The 14,899-nt window shown below is 44.5% G+C and overlaps 1 protein-coding gene across 5 annotated transcripts in view; it reads right to left on the bottom strand.

Annotated features, from left to right (window-relative positions):
• Positions 1–13,360, bottom strand: part of LOC147464547 (serine/threonine protein phosphatase 2A 55 kDa regulatory subunit B beta isoform-like) — a 185,070-nt gene extending 171,710 nt beyond the window's left edge. For 3 of the 5 annotated variants that reach the window (XM_086515485.1, XM_086515494.1, XM_086515496.1), the window contains exon 1: positions 12,522–13,359. In XM_086515485.1, coding sequence (XP_086371611.1) covers positions 12,522–12,657 — 136 coding nt within the window. In that variant the 5' untranslated portion in view covers positions 12,658–13,359. Of the gene's footprint in view, positions 1–12,521 lie in introns of all 5 variants that reach the window. The other 2 variants (XM_086515490.1, XM_086515500.1) reach the window with 2 other exon arrangements.
• Positions 13,361–14,899: the final 1,539 nt, after the last annotated feature.

The following is a 14,899-nucleotide window of genomic DNA, read 5'->3' as shown; positions in this document are numbered from 1 at the left end:
GATGCGACCAGCACGCGAAACAGAGCCCGAAACAGTAAATTACAGCCTGCTGTGTATTTTTGCAGGTTTAGGGTTTTGGCCCTAAACGGACCCTAATACCCCCAGGAGGTTCGGGGACGCGAGGGGACCGCTGTACAAGTGATCTGGCACATTTTCGGGGCTGAAAACACAGAATTCAGCGTGCTGCAGATTCTCGCCAGGTTTTGCAAAGTGCCCGTATGCGTCGGGAGAGTCATTCAATGCGTGGGAATACTGGTCCTAGTACAGTTATGCTGCCGAAATCGGGCCGGAATAGTTGAAGTTCAGCCAAGCTTGTGCGGGGCAGCTTGTAGGGAACCACAGCGTTTATTCCCTCTTTTAAACAATAAAGAAATACCGAAAGGGGCGCCTTAAGTTAGGGGCCAATCTGGTGTCGGTCTTCTCATACAGGTGCAATCTAGCAGCATGTATCCCTTTCCCCTTTGTTGTGTCTTGAAAGTACAGGTAAAGTGGGCGACAAATTAAATGGGTGAAAGCAAATAAGGTTTAAGTCTAAAATCTACCGCCCTTTTTGAAAGTACAGGCCGGTTGCATGGTTCCATCGCTGGGATTAAATCACTTTTTCCCATAGAAGTGAGCCTTGGTCAATTTGGGCTTGAAGACACAGGGGATCATAGACCAGACACAGGAAATTGCAATTATGGTTGACAGACCAGATGATGTGACTGAAGAGGTTTCCTCTTCGCACGGTCAACAGGCACATGAAGTGGGTGAGTCTTCAAGACCACCACAGACGGATGATGATATATTCAGGACCCTGTGGCTATGTTCACACAAGTAATGCAGAACCCGAGGTTTTTAGCCTTTCTGCAACCTCCTCTTCCATCTCAGCAAGTTGGGTCACTTGATCATATTCAAAAGCCTGTTAAGGCTCAAGCACAGGTGATTCATACTGCACAGTCAATGGAAACACCTGTACACTTGACGGAGAACATGCACTCTCCACAACCTGTGCCTAAGGTGCAAGAACAGGTGGCTGAAATGCCAGTCTTTCAAGTTGTACTAGTTCAGCCAGCCACCTTTCGACAGCCTACAGCTGGTTCTAATAGGCAGGGAAGCAACCTACAGGCTATGCAACAAGTCTTCCCACTACCTTCAGTACACCCTGGCTATTTTGGAGGTGGATCGGTATTCCAGAGCATGGCTGGTCATGCACTTGGAAATCAGTTTTACACGCCAGGAACAGTGTTTGGGGGTGCTCAAACGATGATGCCTAACCCCATGAATGGTGTCATTGGCATGCAACCAAGGTTTCAAGGCACTCAGGGCCAATTTGGGATGCCACAGGCACATTTTGGTATGGCTGGAATTACCAATCAACAGCCAAATATGTCAACTTAATAGCGGCCAAGGAACACAGATGAACCCTAACAGTGTTCCCATGTTTCAGTCACTTCAATATGACAACTTAACGCCGCTGGAGAAGCCAACTCCGTACAAAGAAGGTGGCAAAGGTGTGACATTCACGACCTTTACAAGGTTTGATGACAGGAAGAAGGCTCTCTCATTCCTCCAGCAGTTTGACAAGGCCTATGCCGGGGGAAACTTTACAGAGGCTTCAAAGGTCCGCAAGGCAACCACTTTCTTCACAGGAAATGCGAGACAATGGTGGATAACTTTATTGCTGCAAGGGCAAGCTCCGTCCACATGCATTTACTTCAAGCAGATTTTTGCAACAGCATGGTTATCTGATGACTTTGAAGCAGATGTCATGACAGAATGGCACCAACTTAAAGCTGCTACTTGCAAGAATCTGGATGACTACAATCGGAAGTTTTGGAAAGCTCTACTTCCAATAACTTCCTATAGGTTTGTGCCATTGACAGAACAGATTGAAAAATACTCTTGTGGCCTACCCAAAGGATTGAGAAAGTACTGCACGAAGACCAAAGTCACTACTTTGACGCAGCTCATCGAGGTAGCAAACACTGGCAATGGTTTGCTCAAGGGAAAAGATTATGAATTTAATACTGGCGTCAAGGAAGGATCAGCCAAGAAAAATTCAGCGAAGAAGCACGTTCCCAATGAGGTTCCTAAAGGGACTCAGGAGCCAACCAACGCAAGGAAAGGCAAAGCTACGGCTGAATCAGAAAAGGGACCAGCAAAGAAATGGAAAAGACGTTTTCCTCGCAAGTCGGAAGAGCAAAAGAAGGTCCTGAGGTCAGAGAACAAATGCTTTATCTGTGAGCAGCCTGGCCACATTGCTTACAATTGTCCTCAAAAGAAAAGGCCAGTTGATTCTGAAGACGAGGAAGACAAGAAAGGAAAGAAGCCCATGGCTGGTCTAGTGCCAGATATGGTGGGCGACAAGCCAAATTCAGATGCAAGTGAGCTTTGCAGAGCATGGGGAAAGGTCAGGGATCAAACAGTCCTTATCTTCTTTGATCCAGGTGCCAAAGCCAACTTCATTTCCCTAGAATTGGCTTCAAAGTTGGGAATCAGACCTGAAGAGATGGGGTATACAACAGAGGCAGGTTTGGCATGTCCTGGCCATACAAAGGCTGTGACACCCATCATCGGAAAGTTGCGCCTACATATCCAGTCCTATGTAGATGCTGAAGAATTTTATATCATGCCACTGGACGGATGTGATGTGTTGCTAGGTATTCCTTGGTTGTTTCGTGTACAGGGAAGCATGGATGCCTACAACAAAAAGATCACTGTATAGAGCAGGGGAAAGACTCACATTCTGGATGTAAAGCTTAAAGGGGAGTCTATTTCCACTGTATCAGCTTCTGCTATTACTTCTGTAATGAAAAAGCATCTTTCTGCGTACTTGGTTTTTACACGTGAAGTGTCAGATTGTGATGAATCAAATTTATCTGTGTTAGATAAAGAAAGGTCAATGTTTTTACAACAGTATAGTGACTATTTTTCCGATTCATTAACGTCTCAATTACCGCCAGAGAGACCCGAGGACCATGCGATAGATTTGGTGCCAGGCGGTAGCCCACCAAATAAGCCTCCGTACAGGGTTAGTGCGGCTCAGCAGAAAGAGATAATGAGCCAAGTACAGGAGCTGTTAGAAAAGGGGTTGATTCAGCCCAGTTCATCTCCATTCTGTTCTCCATTGTTGTTGGTGCAGAAAAAGGATGGCTCATGGCGTATGTGCATCGACTACCGTGCACTGAACAAGAATACCATCAAGAATAGATTCCCTATACCTAGAATTGATGATATTCTGGACAAATTAGGAGTAGCAGCTATGTTTAGCAGGATAGATCTAAAGAGTGGGTACCATCAGATCCGCATTAGATCAGAGAATGTGCACAAGACTGCTTTTAGAACAACGTTTGGCCTTTACGAATTTCTAGTGATGCCCTTTGGTCTCACAAATGCTCCTGCTACGTTCAATAGGATGATGGACAAGATTTTCCGTCCACACCAGCAGTTTGTTGGTACATTCTTTTATGACATGATAGTCTACTCAAAGAATGAAGAGGAGCATAGGCATCACTTGGCCATTGTGTTCAAAGAGCTACGCAGCCATAGGTTGCTCATCAATGCAAAGAAAAGTGAATTTTTTCTGGAAGAGATTCATTTTCTCGAACACATTGTCTCAAAGGATGGTGTCAGATGGATCCTGCTAAAGTTGAAGCGATCAAGTCATGGCCAGATTTGAAGACGGTGCACGATGTCCGAAGCTTCTTGGGACTATGCTCCTATTACAGAAGGTTTATCCGAAATTTCGCTAAGATTGCTTCACCTTTACATGCTCTTCAAAAGAAGGCAGTCACCTTTAGATGGACACAAAAAGAGATTTCAGCTTTTAATCTCTTAAAGGAAAAGATGACTTCAGATCCAGTCATTGTGTTGCCAGATCTTAGGAAGTCATTTGTGGTCCAGTGTGACGCCTGTGGTAGTAGCATTGGTGCAGTGCTAATGCAAGATGGCAAGGTAGTAGCCTATGAGAGTAGAATCTTGCAAGGGCCAGAAAAGACTATGCAAGTCTATGAAAAAGAACTGCAGGCCAATATTCATGCGCTCTTAAGTTGGAAACATTACCTGCTAGGTGCAGATTTCGTTGTCCAAACGGATCACCAGACCTTGCGATACTTCTTAACACAGGCAAAGTTATCTGAGAAGCATATGCAATGGGCAAATATCTTGTCCATGTTCAACTTTCAGATTGTGCATGTGGAAGGCAAGAAGAACGTTGTGGCTGATGCCTTGTCAAGGAAGCCACAAATTTCAACTGTGTCAATTCCTTATCATCATGAACTTGATGATATGAGGGAACAGTATACAAATGATGAAGATTTTGCAAGGGTCTTCGAGCAGCTAATGGATGGACAACGTCATGAACACTATCTTCTCAAAGATGGGTTCATGATGATGCATGGCAGATTGTGTGTCACAAAGCCATTGCGACGCAAAGTTATGGAAGAGAGTCATGTCCCACCGTATGCAGGGCATCGTGGTATGGATGCTACAGTTAAAGCGGTTGAGACATTCTTCTACTGGCCTACATTGAGAAGAGATGTGGATGCCTTTGTGCGAGAATGCCTAATTTGCCAGAAGGTCAAGTTTGACAGGCAAAAGGCACCAGGGTTATTGCAACCACTACCTATTCCAGATAAACCATGGGAAAGTATTGCTACGGATTTTATCTTTGATCTTCCAAGAACGCAGACAGGAAAGGATGGTATTTGGACCATCATTTGCAGATTCAGCAAGCAGGCTCATTTTATTCCTGTCAGGAAGAAGATAAAGCCAGATCAGATGGCACGCTTGTTTATGAGCAATATTTTCAAGTATCATGGCATGCCACATTCGATTGTTAGCAACCGTGATCCACGCATGGCAAGTTTGTTCTAGAGAGGCTTGTTTGAGAATATGGGCACAACGCTCAAATTCTCTTCATCATTTCATCCTCAAACAGATGGGCAGTCAGACGAGGCAAATTCTACTGTCCTAGATCTGCTGAAGTGCTATGTGTCAGAGCATAAAGGAAAGTGGGAGCAGTATTTGCCATTGGTGGAGTATGCATACAATAATACAGTGCATTCATCAACTGGCAAGGCACCTTTTGAGATAGTTGAAGGTGGCAAGAAAGTTCCTCCCATACTGCATACAAAGGACAAGATATTTGAAGCAGACAAGTATGTTCAGGACATGGATGAAATGTACAAGAAGGTCAAAGTGGCCTTAGAAAAGACTCGGGCAAAGCAAAAGAAAGCAGTTGATGTCACCGTCGTGAAGTGGTATTTTCACTTGGTGATTGGGTGCTTCTACGCTTTGAAAAGGCAAGGTTAAAGAAGATGAAGGGCAAGGAAAGACTGTTTCCAAAGCTCAACATGCGTTACTATGGGCCTTTTCAAGTGTGCGACATAATCAGTGATGTTGCATATAGGCTGAAATTGCCTGACAATTGGAAGATTCACAATGCGTTTCATGTGAATCTTCTCAGACCCTATGTGGGTGATGTGCCAGAGCATATGCCAGCCAACTGAAGATCAGCCAGAAGTCGAGGAACTTGACGAGATCTTGGTCCCCGAACAAATTTTGGCACATAAAGAAAGAAAAGTGAAAGGCAAGGTTGCTAGGCATTACTTGGTAAAGTTCAAAAACTATCCACCAATGGATGCTAAGTGGATGGAAGAAGGTGAACTTGCAGAGTCACCAACTGTGTTATCACTTTACCTTAAAGCCTTCAATTTGCAACCTACCTTGACCCCTTGAGTTTCAAAGCTACATGGATTGTCAGTGTGACAATGGCTTCTGAAAGAAATGATGTACATGGTATTTAAAGTGAGCTCAAATGAAATACCTGTTACATGAATCTTAGAGCTGTACAGATTGTCAGTTTGACAATTGCTCTTATGGAATGTCCAAAAGTTTGGTTAGTGCTATAGAAGTGAGTATTTCTTGTCAGTTTGTCAAGGATACAGTAATTGCTTCTATTAAAGGGTACATGTGTAACTACATTCTTAAACTGTCGGTTTTGGTATGCTCGAAAGTGTTACTGGGTCCAACGTGTACTATAAGATAGTGGCAAAATGTGTAGCTACCATTTTGTCATTAGAAAGTTAGTGACTCAAAGCAATGGCAGAGTGCGAAGCTACCACTATGTCATTGGAACAGGGTTCACGCGCAGGCAATACATGTGTCGACGAGGTGTTGAATACACCAGGGTTGACAATGAGCATGTATGTGTCATACATGTGTCGACAGGTGTTGAATACTTCAACGTTGACTGTGAGCATGTACGACATAGATGCAAACGAGGACGTTTGAGATTTCAAGAGGGGGGTATGTCACCAGCGTGTGACTACTATCTATCCTTTTTGTTGATTTCTTTCTTATTATTTATTCATTTTCACTTTTTGGAAGCACCCCTCGGGAAATCTAACTGCCCTGCATTGCATAGCTAGTGTGGAACTGTTCAGAGGGAATCCAAGCCTGAGGGCAAGAGAGCACTAAGGTTGGACAAGGACTATGGTTAGCCAAAGGGGGGTCATTGACTAGCCAAAGTGGAATCCTTTGCTACAAGAGCTACATTTCAGTTCTTGGTGTGGCTGCAGTGTACAAAGAGGGTCAGATGACCTAGAAACATACAATGGCAACATCTCCTAAAATTTAGGGAACTGCTATTTTGGGACCTCAAAATGTGTTCGCGTCATTACCTCCGGAATGACAAGAGGAACATTTTATTGCTCTGTTGCCAAGTCAACTGACGCACCAGCTGAGATATTTTTAGCCCAGTTGGCCAAAATCGAAAATTGGGCGAGGTGTCACTCTGTGAGCATTTCTGCTACTCCTGGCCAGAGAAGGGGGCGCCTAAAATGAGAGAGGAGGCTGATTTGCACTTTTTGTCACAGGTTAAGAGCTATGGAGTGCTTCCTTTCCCTCTTATGTGTAGTGCGGTGCCAGGAGTGATGCCCTGCACGCTACGCACTGCCCTCTCTCTCCCCTATGGCAGTATGTTATGCCCCTCTAGTGGGCTTTTCAATTGACCAATGTACAGTTGTGTGGGTTCATGCGCGATTGCCGAGGCAAGAGCCTCTTGCACAGGTACTGGATTAGCTAGCGGCTAATCCCCCGCAGGTACAGGTGATTTGGAGAGGTTTCACGTCCGAAATCTCGTCCGATTCGAAGGGCAAGTAGCCCTACAGGTGCGGGAGCTCGAGGAATTGCTACAGATGCGACCAGCACGCGAAACGGAGCCCGAAACAGTAAATTACAGCCTGCTGTGTATTTTTGCAGGTTTAGGGTTTTGGCCCTAAACGGACCCTAATACCCCCAGGAGGTTCGGGGACGCGAGGGGACCGCTGTACAAGTGATCTGGCACATTTTCGGGGCTGAAAACACAGAATTCAGCGTGCTGCAGATTCTCGCCAGGTTTTGCAAAGTGCCCATATGTGTCGGGAGAGTCATTCAATGCGTGGGAATACTGGTCCTAGTACAGTTATGCTGCCGAAATCGGGCCGGAATAGTTGAAGTTCAGCCAAGCTTGTGCGGGGCAGCTTGTAGGGAACCACAGCGTTCATTCCCTCTTTTAAACAATAAAGAAATACCGAAAGGGGCGCCTTAAGTTAGGGGCCAATCTGGTGTCGGTCTTCTCATACAAGTGCAATCTAGCAGCCAGTATCCCTTTCCCCTTTGTTGTGTCTTGAAAGTACAGGTGAAGTGGGCGACAAATTAAATGGGTGAAAGCAAATAAGGTTTAAGTCTAAAGTCTATCGCCCTTTTTGAAAGTACAGGCCGGTTGCAACAGAGGACCCCTCCGGTGTTGTAATTTTGCTCAAGCCTCAATAAAATAAAGAAATATCGAAAGGGGCGCCATGTTTTGGGGCCAACACCTCTGGGCACGAAACTACGTCGGGTCGTGTGGACTTAAATTTTAAAGCTGTGCAGTATTTTAAGTGATTCTCTCGTGTGTCGTGTCGGATTCTCGACTTGGGGTGTCCAAGCCTGTGACATTGAGGGTGGGCCCCCCTCTGTGGTTCTTTCATGGCTTAATGGCCCTTAAGACAGAGCGATGAAGACGGCCTTAAGACAGAGCAATGAAGACAAGAGCGCATCCGATGCGCGATGGCCTAAAGATGGGAGTGGCTAGTAAGTCCAGGGCAAGGACACGAAGATCCTTTGACAAACAAAATCTTGACTGCTCTGTCAAATTCTTGCAACTGTCTCTCCACTCTGTATCCGGTAAAAGATATCTGCAAAATCAAGATCTGTGGTGTACTGATCTACCATATCCTCGAAGCTTCGATGATGTATCGCGGAAATAGCCAGAACCAAGGGCCTTCTAGACAACGCATCTACCACTAAATTCTTTTGTCCCTGAACATGTACTATGTGGAAATGAAATTGTGACAGGATGTTAGCCCACCTCATCTGCTTTTCCGAAAGCTGCTTCTATGACAAGAAGTAGCGTAAACTCTGATGGTCTATGAAGACTGTAAAGTCGGCTTCGAGTAGAAAATGTCGCCACTGCGTAAGAGCATGGATAATTGCCAAAGCTCTTTCTTATAAATCTATGCAACCCGTTTCAGGACGTGAAAACATCCTGCTCTCGTAAGCAATGACATGGCCTTCTTGCATCAAGATTGCTCCCAGACTACGACCACAAGCATCACAGTAAACTTCGAATGGATTTTGCAAGTTTGGCAAGGCCAACACTCGTCCCGTAGTCAACTTTTCTTTGAGTCTGAAAGGTTGCAATCTCTGTCAGGCCCCAAGTAAAAGGTACCCCTTTCTATGTCAATACATGCAAAGGAGAAGCTATCTCTAAAAATTTCCGAATGAACCGTCGATAATATGAGCACAAGCCCAAAAAGCTTTGAACCTCATGAGCATTCTTCAAATCAGGCCAATCACCAATAGTCTCAATTTTGGCCAGGTCCACCTTTACACCTTCAGTTGAGACGATGTGTCCCAAAACGTGTATCTCGCAAGAAAAACTCGCTTTTTTCGCATTTACAACCAATTTATGTTGCCACAGTGTCTAGAAAACTTGTAACAGACGGTGTTTGTGCTCTACTTCCCTCTTCGAGAAGACGACGATGTCGTCAAAGGAAGTGCTCACAAATGATCGGTACTGTCTGAAAATCCTATCCATCATGCGGTTGAATGTAGCCAGAGCATTTGTATGGCCAAATGGCATCACCAAATATTTATATAAACTCAAAAGTCGTCTTGAAAGTTGTCTTGTACACGTCTCTAGGAGCAATTCGGATTTGACGATAACCACTCTTCGGATCAATTCGGCTAAAGCAAGTAGAACCATGAAGTCTGTCAAGTTTATCATCGATCCACGGAATGGGGAATCTGTTTTGGTTCATTTTTTCTTCATTTTGGGCTCGACTAAGGTGGCCGGTTTGGTGGTGTTCTACAAGGAATCAAATCAATAGTATGTTGTCCTAGTAAGCCTTCACAGAAACAATCGGCCTTAGCTTGTAGAAATTATTGTCGTTCCTTGTCGAGGTCATACATATTTGACCTTTGATCATCATTCAGTTCTTTCAAGAAGATCCAATAAACAAAAAGACAGGATTTCATCAAGTGGGACGGACTCGCCTTTCAGTTTTACATCAAGTACAACCTCTTTGCCCTTCTCATTCTTCAAGATGGTCTTCCTTGCCCTATAATCGACCACGACGCTGTTCTTGTGGAAGCAAGGGATTCCTAGAAGGACGTCACATCCTTCCAAAGGCATGATGTAAAAGTCCTCGCGCCCTAAATACCCCTAACAATGCAAACGTAGTTTGCCAATGACAGGTGTAATGGCAATATCCCATCCAAATGCCGTTATTAGAACAGCCTCAGCCAGTGGCCCCATTTCCTCGGGCGTAATTCCAAGTCTAGCCGCCAATTCGGTTGAAGTTGGCCTTGGCTCCTCCATCAAAGAAGATAAGGGCTTCCTGGTCTCGCACTTTGCCCTATGCTCTGCAAAGTTCGGTACTTTCATTCATCTGGTTAGGGTCAGCAGTCCCCACAAAATTTGGTACCAATCCTGCTCTGTAACTCTCGTTGGCTTATCTTCTGGTGATCCTCTGGTTCATCTTCTTTTCAAGGGTTCTGTCCAGCTCATTCTGCAAGTAGAGGTTTCGCTTTTCTGCACTTGTCTGTCCTGTCAGCTTTACGCCTGACTTGAGAGGAGAATCAATGGCCTCACGCTATCTCGGGTAAATCTCATCAATCGGTAATTCTTCAGGTGTTTCGAATATGAATTATAACAAATAACCTCAAGTCGAATTGCACTCGTTGTTGTTGCTCTTCCCCCCGCCTCCTTGCTCGCCATCGCGCTCCCCCCTTCTCTAGCCCGTCCCCCCCCCGCCCCCCAACCTGCCCGCCCTCTTGCTGCCCTGCCCCCTCCTCGCCCACTCCCAGTCCTGCTTGGCTCGCTAAAACTACATGCACATCATGTCAGATGCCGGTCAAAATGCTTGTACAATCAATTTATGAGAGGTTCCAAAACTAGAAAACCTTATCTAATGGACTCGTCGATCCTCGACCTTGCCTGCTGGTCCAACTGCTCTGGCAGAATCTCTAGCTCCTGGTTTGGTAACCTCTCATTAGGAGGTCCATCCAAAGGTTGTTGCATCCTCCACATGTTGTCTCACTACCCGTCTGTAAACAAGGACATGTTGCCTCAAACCCTTTGTCTTTGTATCTGTCTTTGTCTCTCCTATTTACACTAACCCCTTTGATCTTTGTCTTGCTTGCCTACAATGTCCTGCCGATGAGAACTTTGGTGGGTCTATTGTGCTAAGATCATCGGGCCCGTAGGGCATCTAGTTTGCGTCTGCCAATCTTATCACGAATTTCTACAAAATGGCTCTCTCTCGACCTCCCCTCCCGAGCCTCCGTCTACCATTACCCCAAGTACTCATGATGAGGAACTGCTCTATCAGCCTCCGAATACAGCCAAGAGTGGCATGGAATCCTTGGTCCTCACTTTGCAAAGCTTGTCCTCGCAAAGAGGCAACATAGCAGCATGTTGACTAGAAGCATCAATGCATGTAGCAAGCCTCCACTTAGGATCCTAAAAAGTGTTTGACACAATATATCACAAATGTTCTCTTTGAGTTGCTTATCAGAATAAGTAAACAGAGGCAAGGATCTTGGAACTACCATGTTGCATAATGGGGAAATAAAAGTGAACGCACAAGGAGAATCGGGCATGGACTAAAAGCTCGTTGCCTAACAGTGATCAAGAAATCTCTCATTGTTGCTAGCTCAAGCATAAAAATGGTCCAACCACTCTAGCAACAGGATAGTATGTTTTGTTAACCGACATATGTGCATACATTCGAATCACATTCATCACCAATGTCATATACAATTGGCCCTTCAACCTCCAAGAGCTCTCTTGCAATTCATCTCTCCACAATGCATGTTCATTTCCAGAGTAATGAGAACCTCGTGCGTGTCAAGGTCAACCTTGACCAGAGGTCGTCGTAAATCCCCACGCTGCTTGAGATGCTTGTGTCCCTTTCCAAGAGACGAAGTATTCAATGCATTTCATTTGCAATATGAAAGTAAATAAATATCTGCCATCCTGGGCCTCAAGTCTTCTTTTAGAACTATTGTGTGCTTAGGAAATTAACCTCTCTTTGGAGCCTCAGGAGGAGCACCAAATAAGGAATACTTCCACCACATGCACGTGTCAGAGTATGGAGCTTCTTCTTCCATGTGTTGAGCTGAGACTGCACTACCAACCATCACTTGCATCACACCAGCAGCATCACAAGAGGCATAAAGCGCATCAACACAAGACGCATGAAGTAGAACATAAATTGACTCTTGTGTAGGTACCATCCTCCTTTCACCACAACTAGCATCACTTACGAGTAGACCAAAGTTTGAGGTCTCTAATTCTATCGAACATAGCTAACTCAGCACATTTGAAAATCAAGGTGCACATTATTGAGTCTATTTTTATTATGCATGAAGTACGAATCACCATAAGCATGACTAGATATAGCATCCTGTCATAGTTTGCTTGCCACAACAAGGACAACCACCTCAGCGCAATAAGTACAAGGACTTGGCCAAACCTCATCTTAAAAGGCTGTACAAATTGGAACTCAAAACTGCTAGTATTGAAGACATCAACATGCACCAATATTTCAATATTTCTGACAAGCCTACAAAACTCATTAGCAGACAAAAGAATGTGTGCACCCATGACAAGAAATATCCACTCTCAAGAAATCTCTTCTCTTCACTACTCCTAAGAGTTTACTTGCACAAAACAGTTGTCTTCTGTTTTAAGTTCATTACTTATCTTAACCCAAAAACGTTACCATCCCAATACACTCATTGTTCTTCAATCGCATACAGTGTTACATGATTGCGAGTAATATACTGACCTCCTGACACGAAGAGTGGGATCAGGAAAATGCACACGTAAAAAGGGACAATTGTGGGAGTCACATGTAGAAATGCTCTCTCACAAAGTGCATAACCATTTACTATACAAAAAGAACTTATTCAACAGCATTACACCCCTTGACAGCTGTGATAGTCCATACCTTCTTGAACCTCCTCACCAGCAGCACACTCTCCGAAAACTTGAGAAAACTTCCATTCCAATGGCTGCAATGCAAGAGCATCCTCTGATGGAAGCAAAGGCTCTTCCCTGCCAGCATTACCATCGCTGGGGACCATCGCGAACTTCAACACAATGTTTTGAATTAAATAGGGAAACCATGAAACAGTTCTTCACAGCCTAAATAGGCACATTAATGAAGGCATCTGTGTTTTCAGACTTCTGCTCTGATCCTCCGGGAGTAAAAGACAAAATTGGGGGTACGCAGCTGGACTTAGCATACTGGCATCGCAAGAAAGAGCCCAACTCGTGGAACCAGGTTCACTGACCCAAACGAGCAAGAGCTCATCTCAAAATGAACCAAAGGCACCTCTATGTCACATAAGAGCAGCAAATAGGGAGGGGCGAGTTCTCACACATTCACTAGTGCTAAAGTTTCCACCTATACAGACGCGTTGCTATTGTCAGAAAATCTCCTCTTCCTTGTAATTCCGCTGATACAGCTATCAGCTGTGGAAAGAAATACACCGTAACCTGTTTCTCCTCTTTCCTTGGGTACCTGCTGGGCGATCTGAGCTTTGCTAAGTACCTTATGATCCAATCCTCCTGGAGGTCGATGTTAAAGGGATGTTCGTGTCTAGAGAAACGCAAATGCAGCGGTAGAGAGCGAGACGAGCGAGGGGAGAGAAAAGTTAGGAAGAGAGGGGTGGGGGGCAGAGAGACGCGCATGCACGAAGAGAGAAGAAGAATAGCCCGTCGTTAGTTTTCTGTTTCCTCTCCTTCCTTCTCTTCTCTCCTCCTCTAAGTGCTGAAGGACAGCAGGGGTAAAACACCATCAGAAATTATATAATTTCCAAGGGGGGGCCCTTAAGATTCTTCTCCCATGTATAAACTAATAAGGCAAAAATGTAATCGAGGATCTAATTCAATTGCCCCTATGAGAATTAAGTGATACAGTGTGAGCCCAATCCTGCATTTGCCACGTTGATTATGAGGGGTAATGAACTGAGCCCTTCGTTGTGCATCCAGAATGATGCATCTTTCTAGCTCGTAGTGCACAAGAAGCGCTACTGTAATTATACATGCGTAGAGGTGGCTTCTCTTTTGCACGAAAATATCCTTCTAATTCAAACAGACTTAATGAAGATTGCAAAATCTGCACAACCAAGTGGATATATGGTCCTTTAATTCTTCAGTCCTCTCCTTGCAAACACATAAGAATCGTTTAATAGCGACAATTTTTTGATACCAACGCGATTGCACGTACTTAATACTAATCATTTTGTGCATGTTCTACACTACAAGTAAGTATAGACACACAACACACACAGGATCATTAGAGGAGTGTGCCGAGGGGAGGTGGCGTTATTCTCCCCTATTGAAATAATCATGAAAAGACGTGCCTTCCTTTCTTGGCACGGGGGACTCCTAGTGGTAGGAGTCGGGTTTGGGCTTCCAATGTTGGAAACAAGGTGATGATTATTTGTTTACAGACTAGGAGGAGTACTTGTACATGAAATGATCACATTGTGGACTCTATAATATGCTCATCTCTACGAATATACACTCTAATGCAATGAGTACGTTTCAAGAAGGCATAAGGACTTGTAATTTTGTGAATAATTCGCACCTTATGTACATTGGCAACCAAAGCCATTGATTAACAAGTTTTTCATGATTTATTTATTTTATGACATCATCTCAACCCTCACATAATGCCCCCCTATGGCTTCAAGCATCAAGTAGAGGGAATTATATTTGGAGACACTTCCTTGTTTTGCATTTGCTGCTCACTTCTTGTACAAGTGGGCTTGTCAAGCAGTTCAAAATCTGAAAATAAAGTCTTTTCTAGTCACCCATCCTCCAACAATGTATATGTTTCATGAGTTGACATCGCGGACAAGAAGATCATCAAAGACTTGTGCTTCCACAAATACAACACATATGACATACATGGCAACCAAAGCCATTGACTTACAATGGCACACCCCCAAGATTCTCTCTCTCTCTCTCTCTCTCTCTCTCTCTCTCTCTCTCTCTCTCTCTCTCTCTCTCTTTTCTCGTCTATGACTTATGTGAATGGAAGCCATGTGCAAGGAAATGTTGTTTGTTAAAGACAAAGACGGTGTGAATGAAGGCCAGAGTGAGGGGAATCATGGCTTGCCTGAGGGAAGGCCAACTAAAGAGAGAATTTTGAGCATGTGGTGGCTAGAGAGGGAAAGAGAGTAAGAAGCAATTGGTGCTATAGTGAGGAGGTGTTAGGCCTAGGGTAAGACGGGCTAGGATACACATGCGATACAAAGGAGCCCATATTTAGCAACCCAAGGGCCTATATCAAACATGGTTGGGTGTAGAGTTGCA

Source organism: Adiantum capillus-veneris, chromosome 1 (genome assembly GCF_014529385.1).
Source record: "Adiantum capillus-veneris isolate H3 chromosome 1, ASM1452938v2, whole genome shotgun sequence".
Classification (NCBI taxonomy): Eukaryota; Viridiplantae; Streptophyta; class Polypodiopsida; order Polypodiales; family Pteridaceae; genus Adiantum; species Adiantum capillus-veneris.
This window is presented reverse-complemented; position numbering and strand designations above follow the sequence as displayed.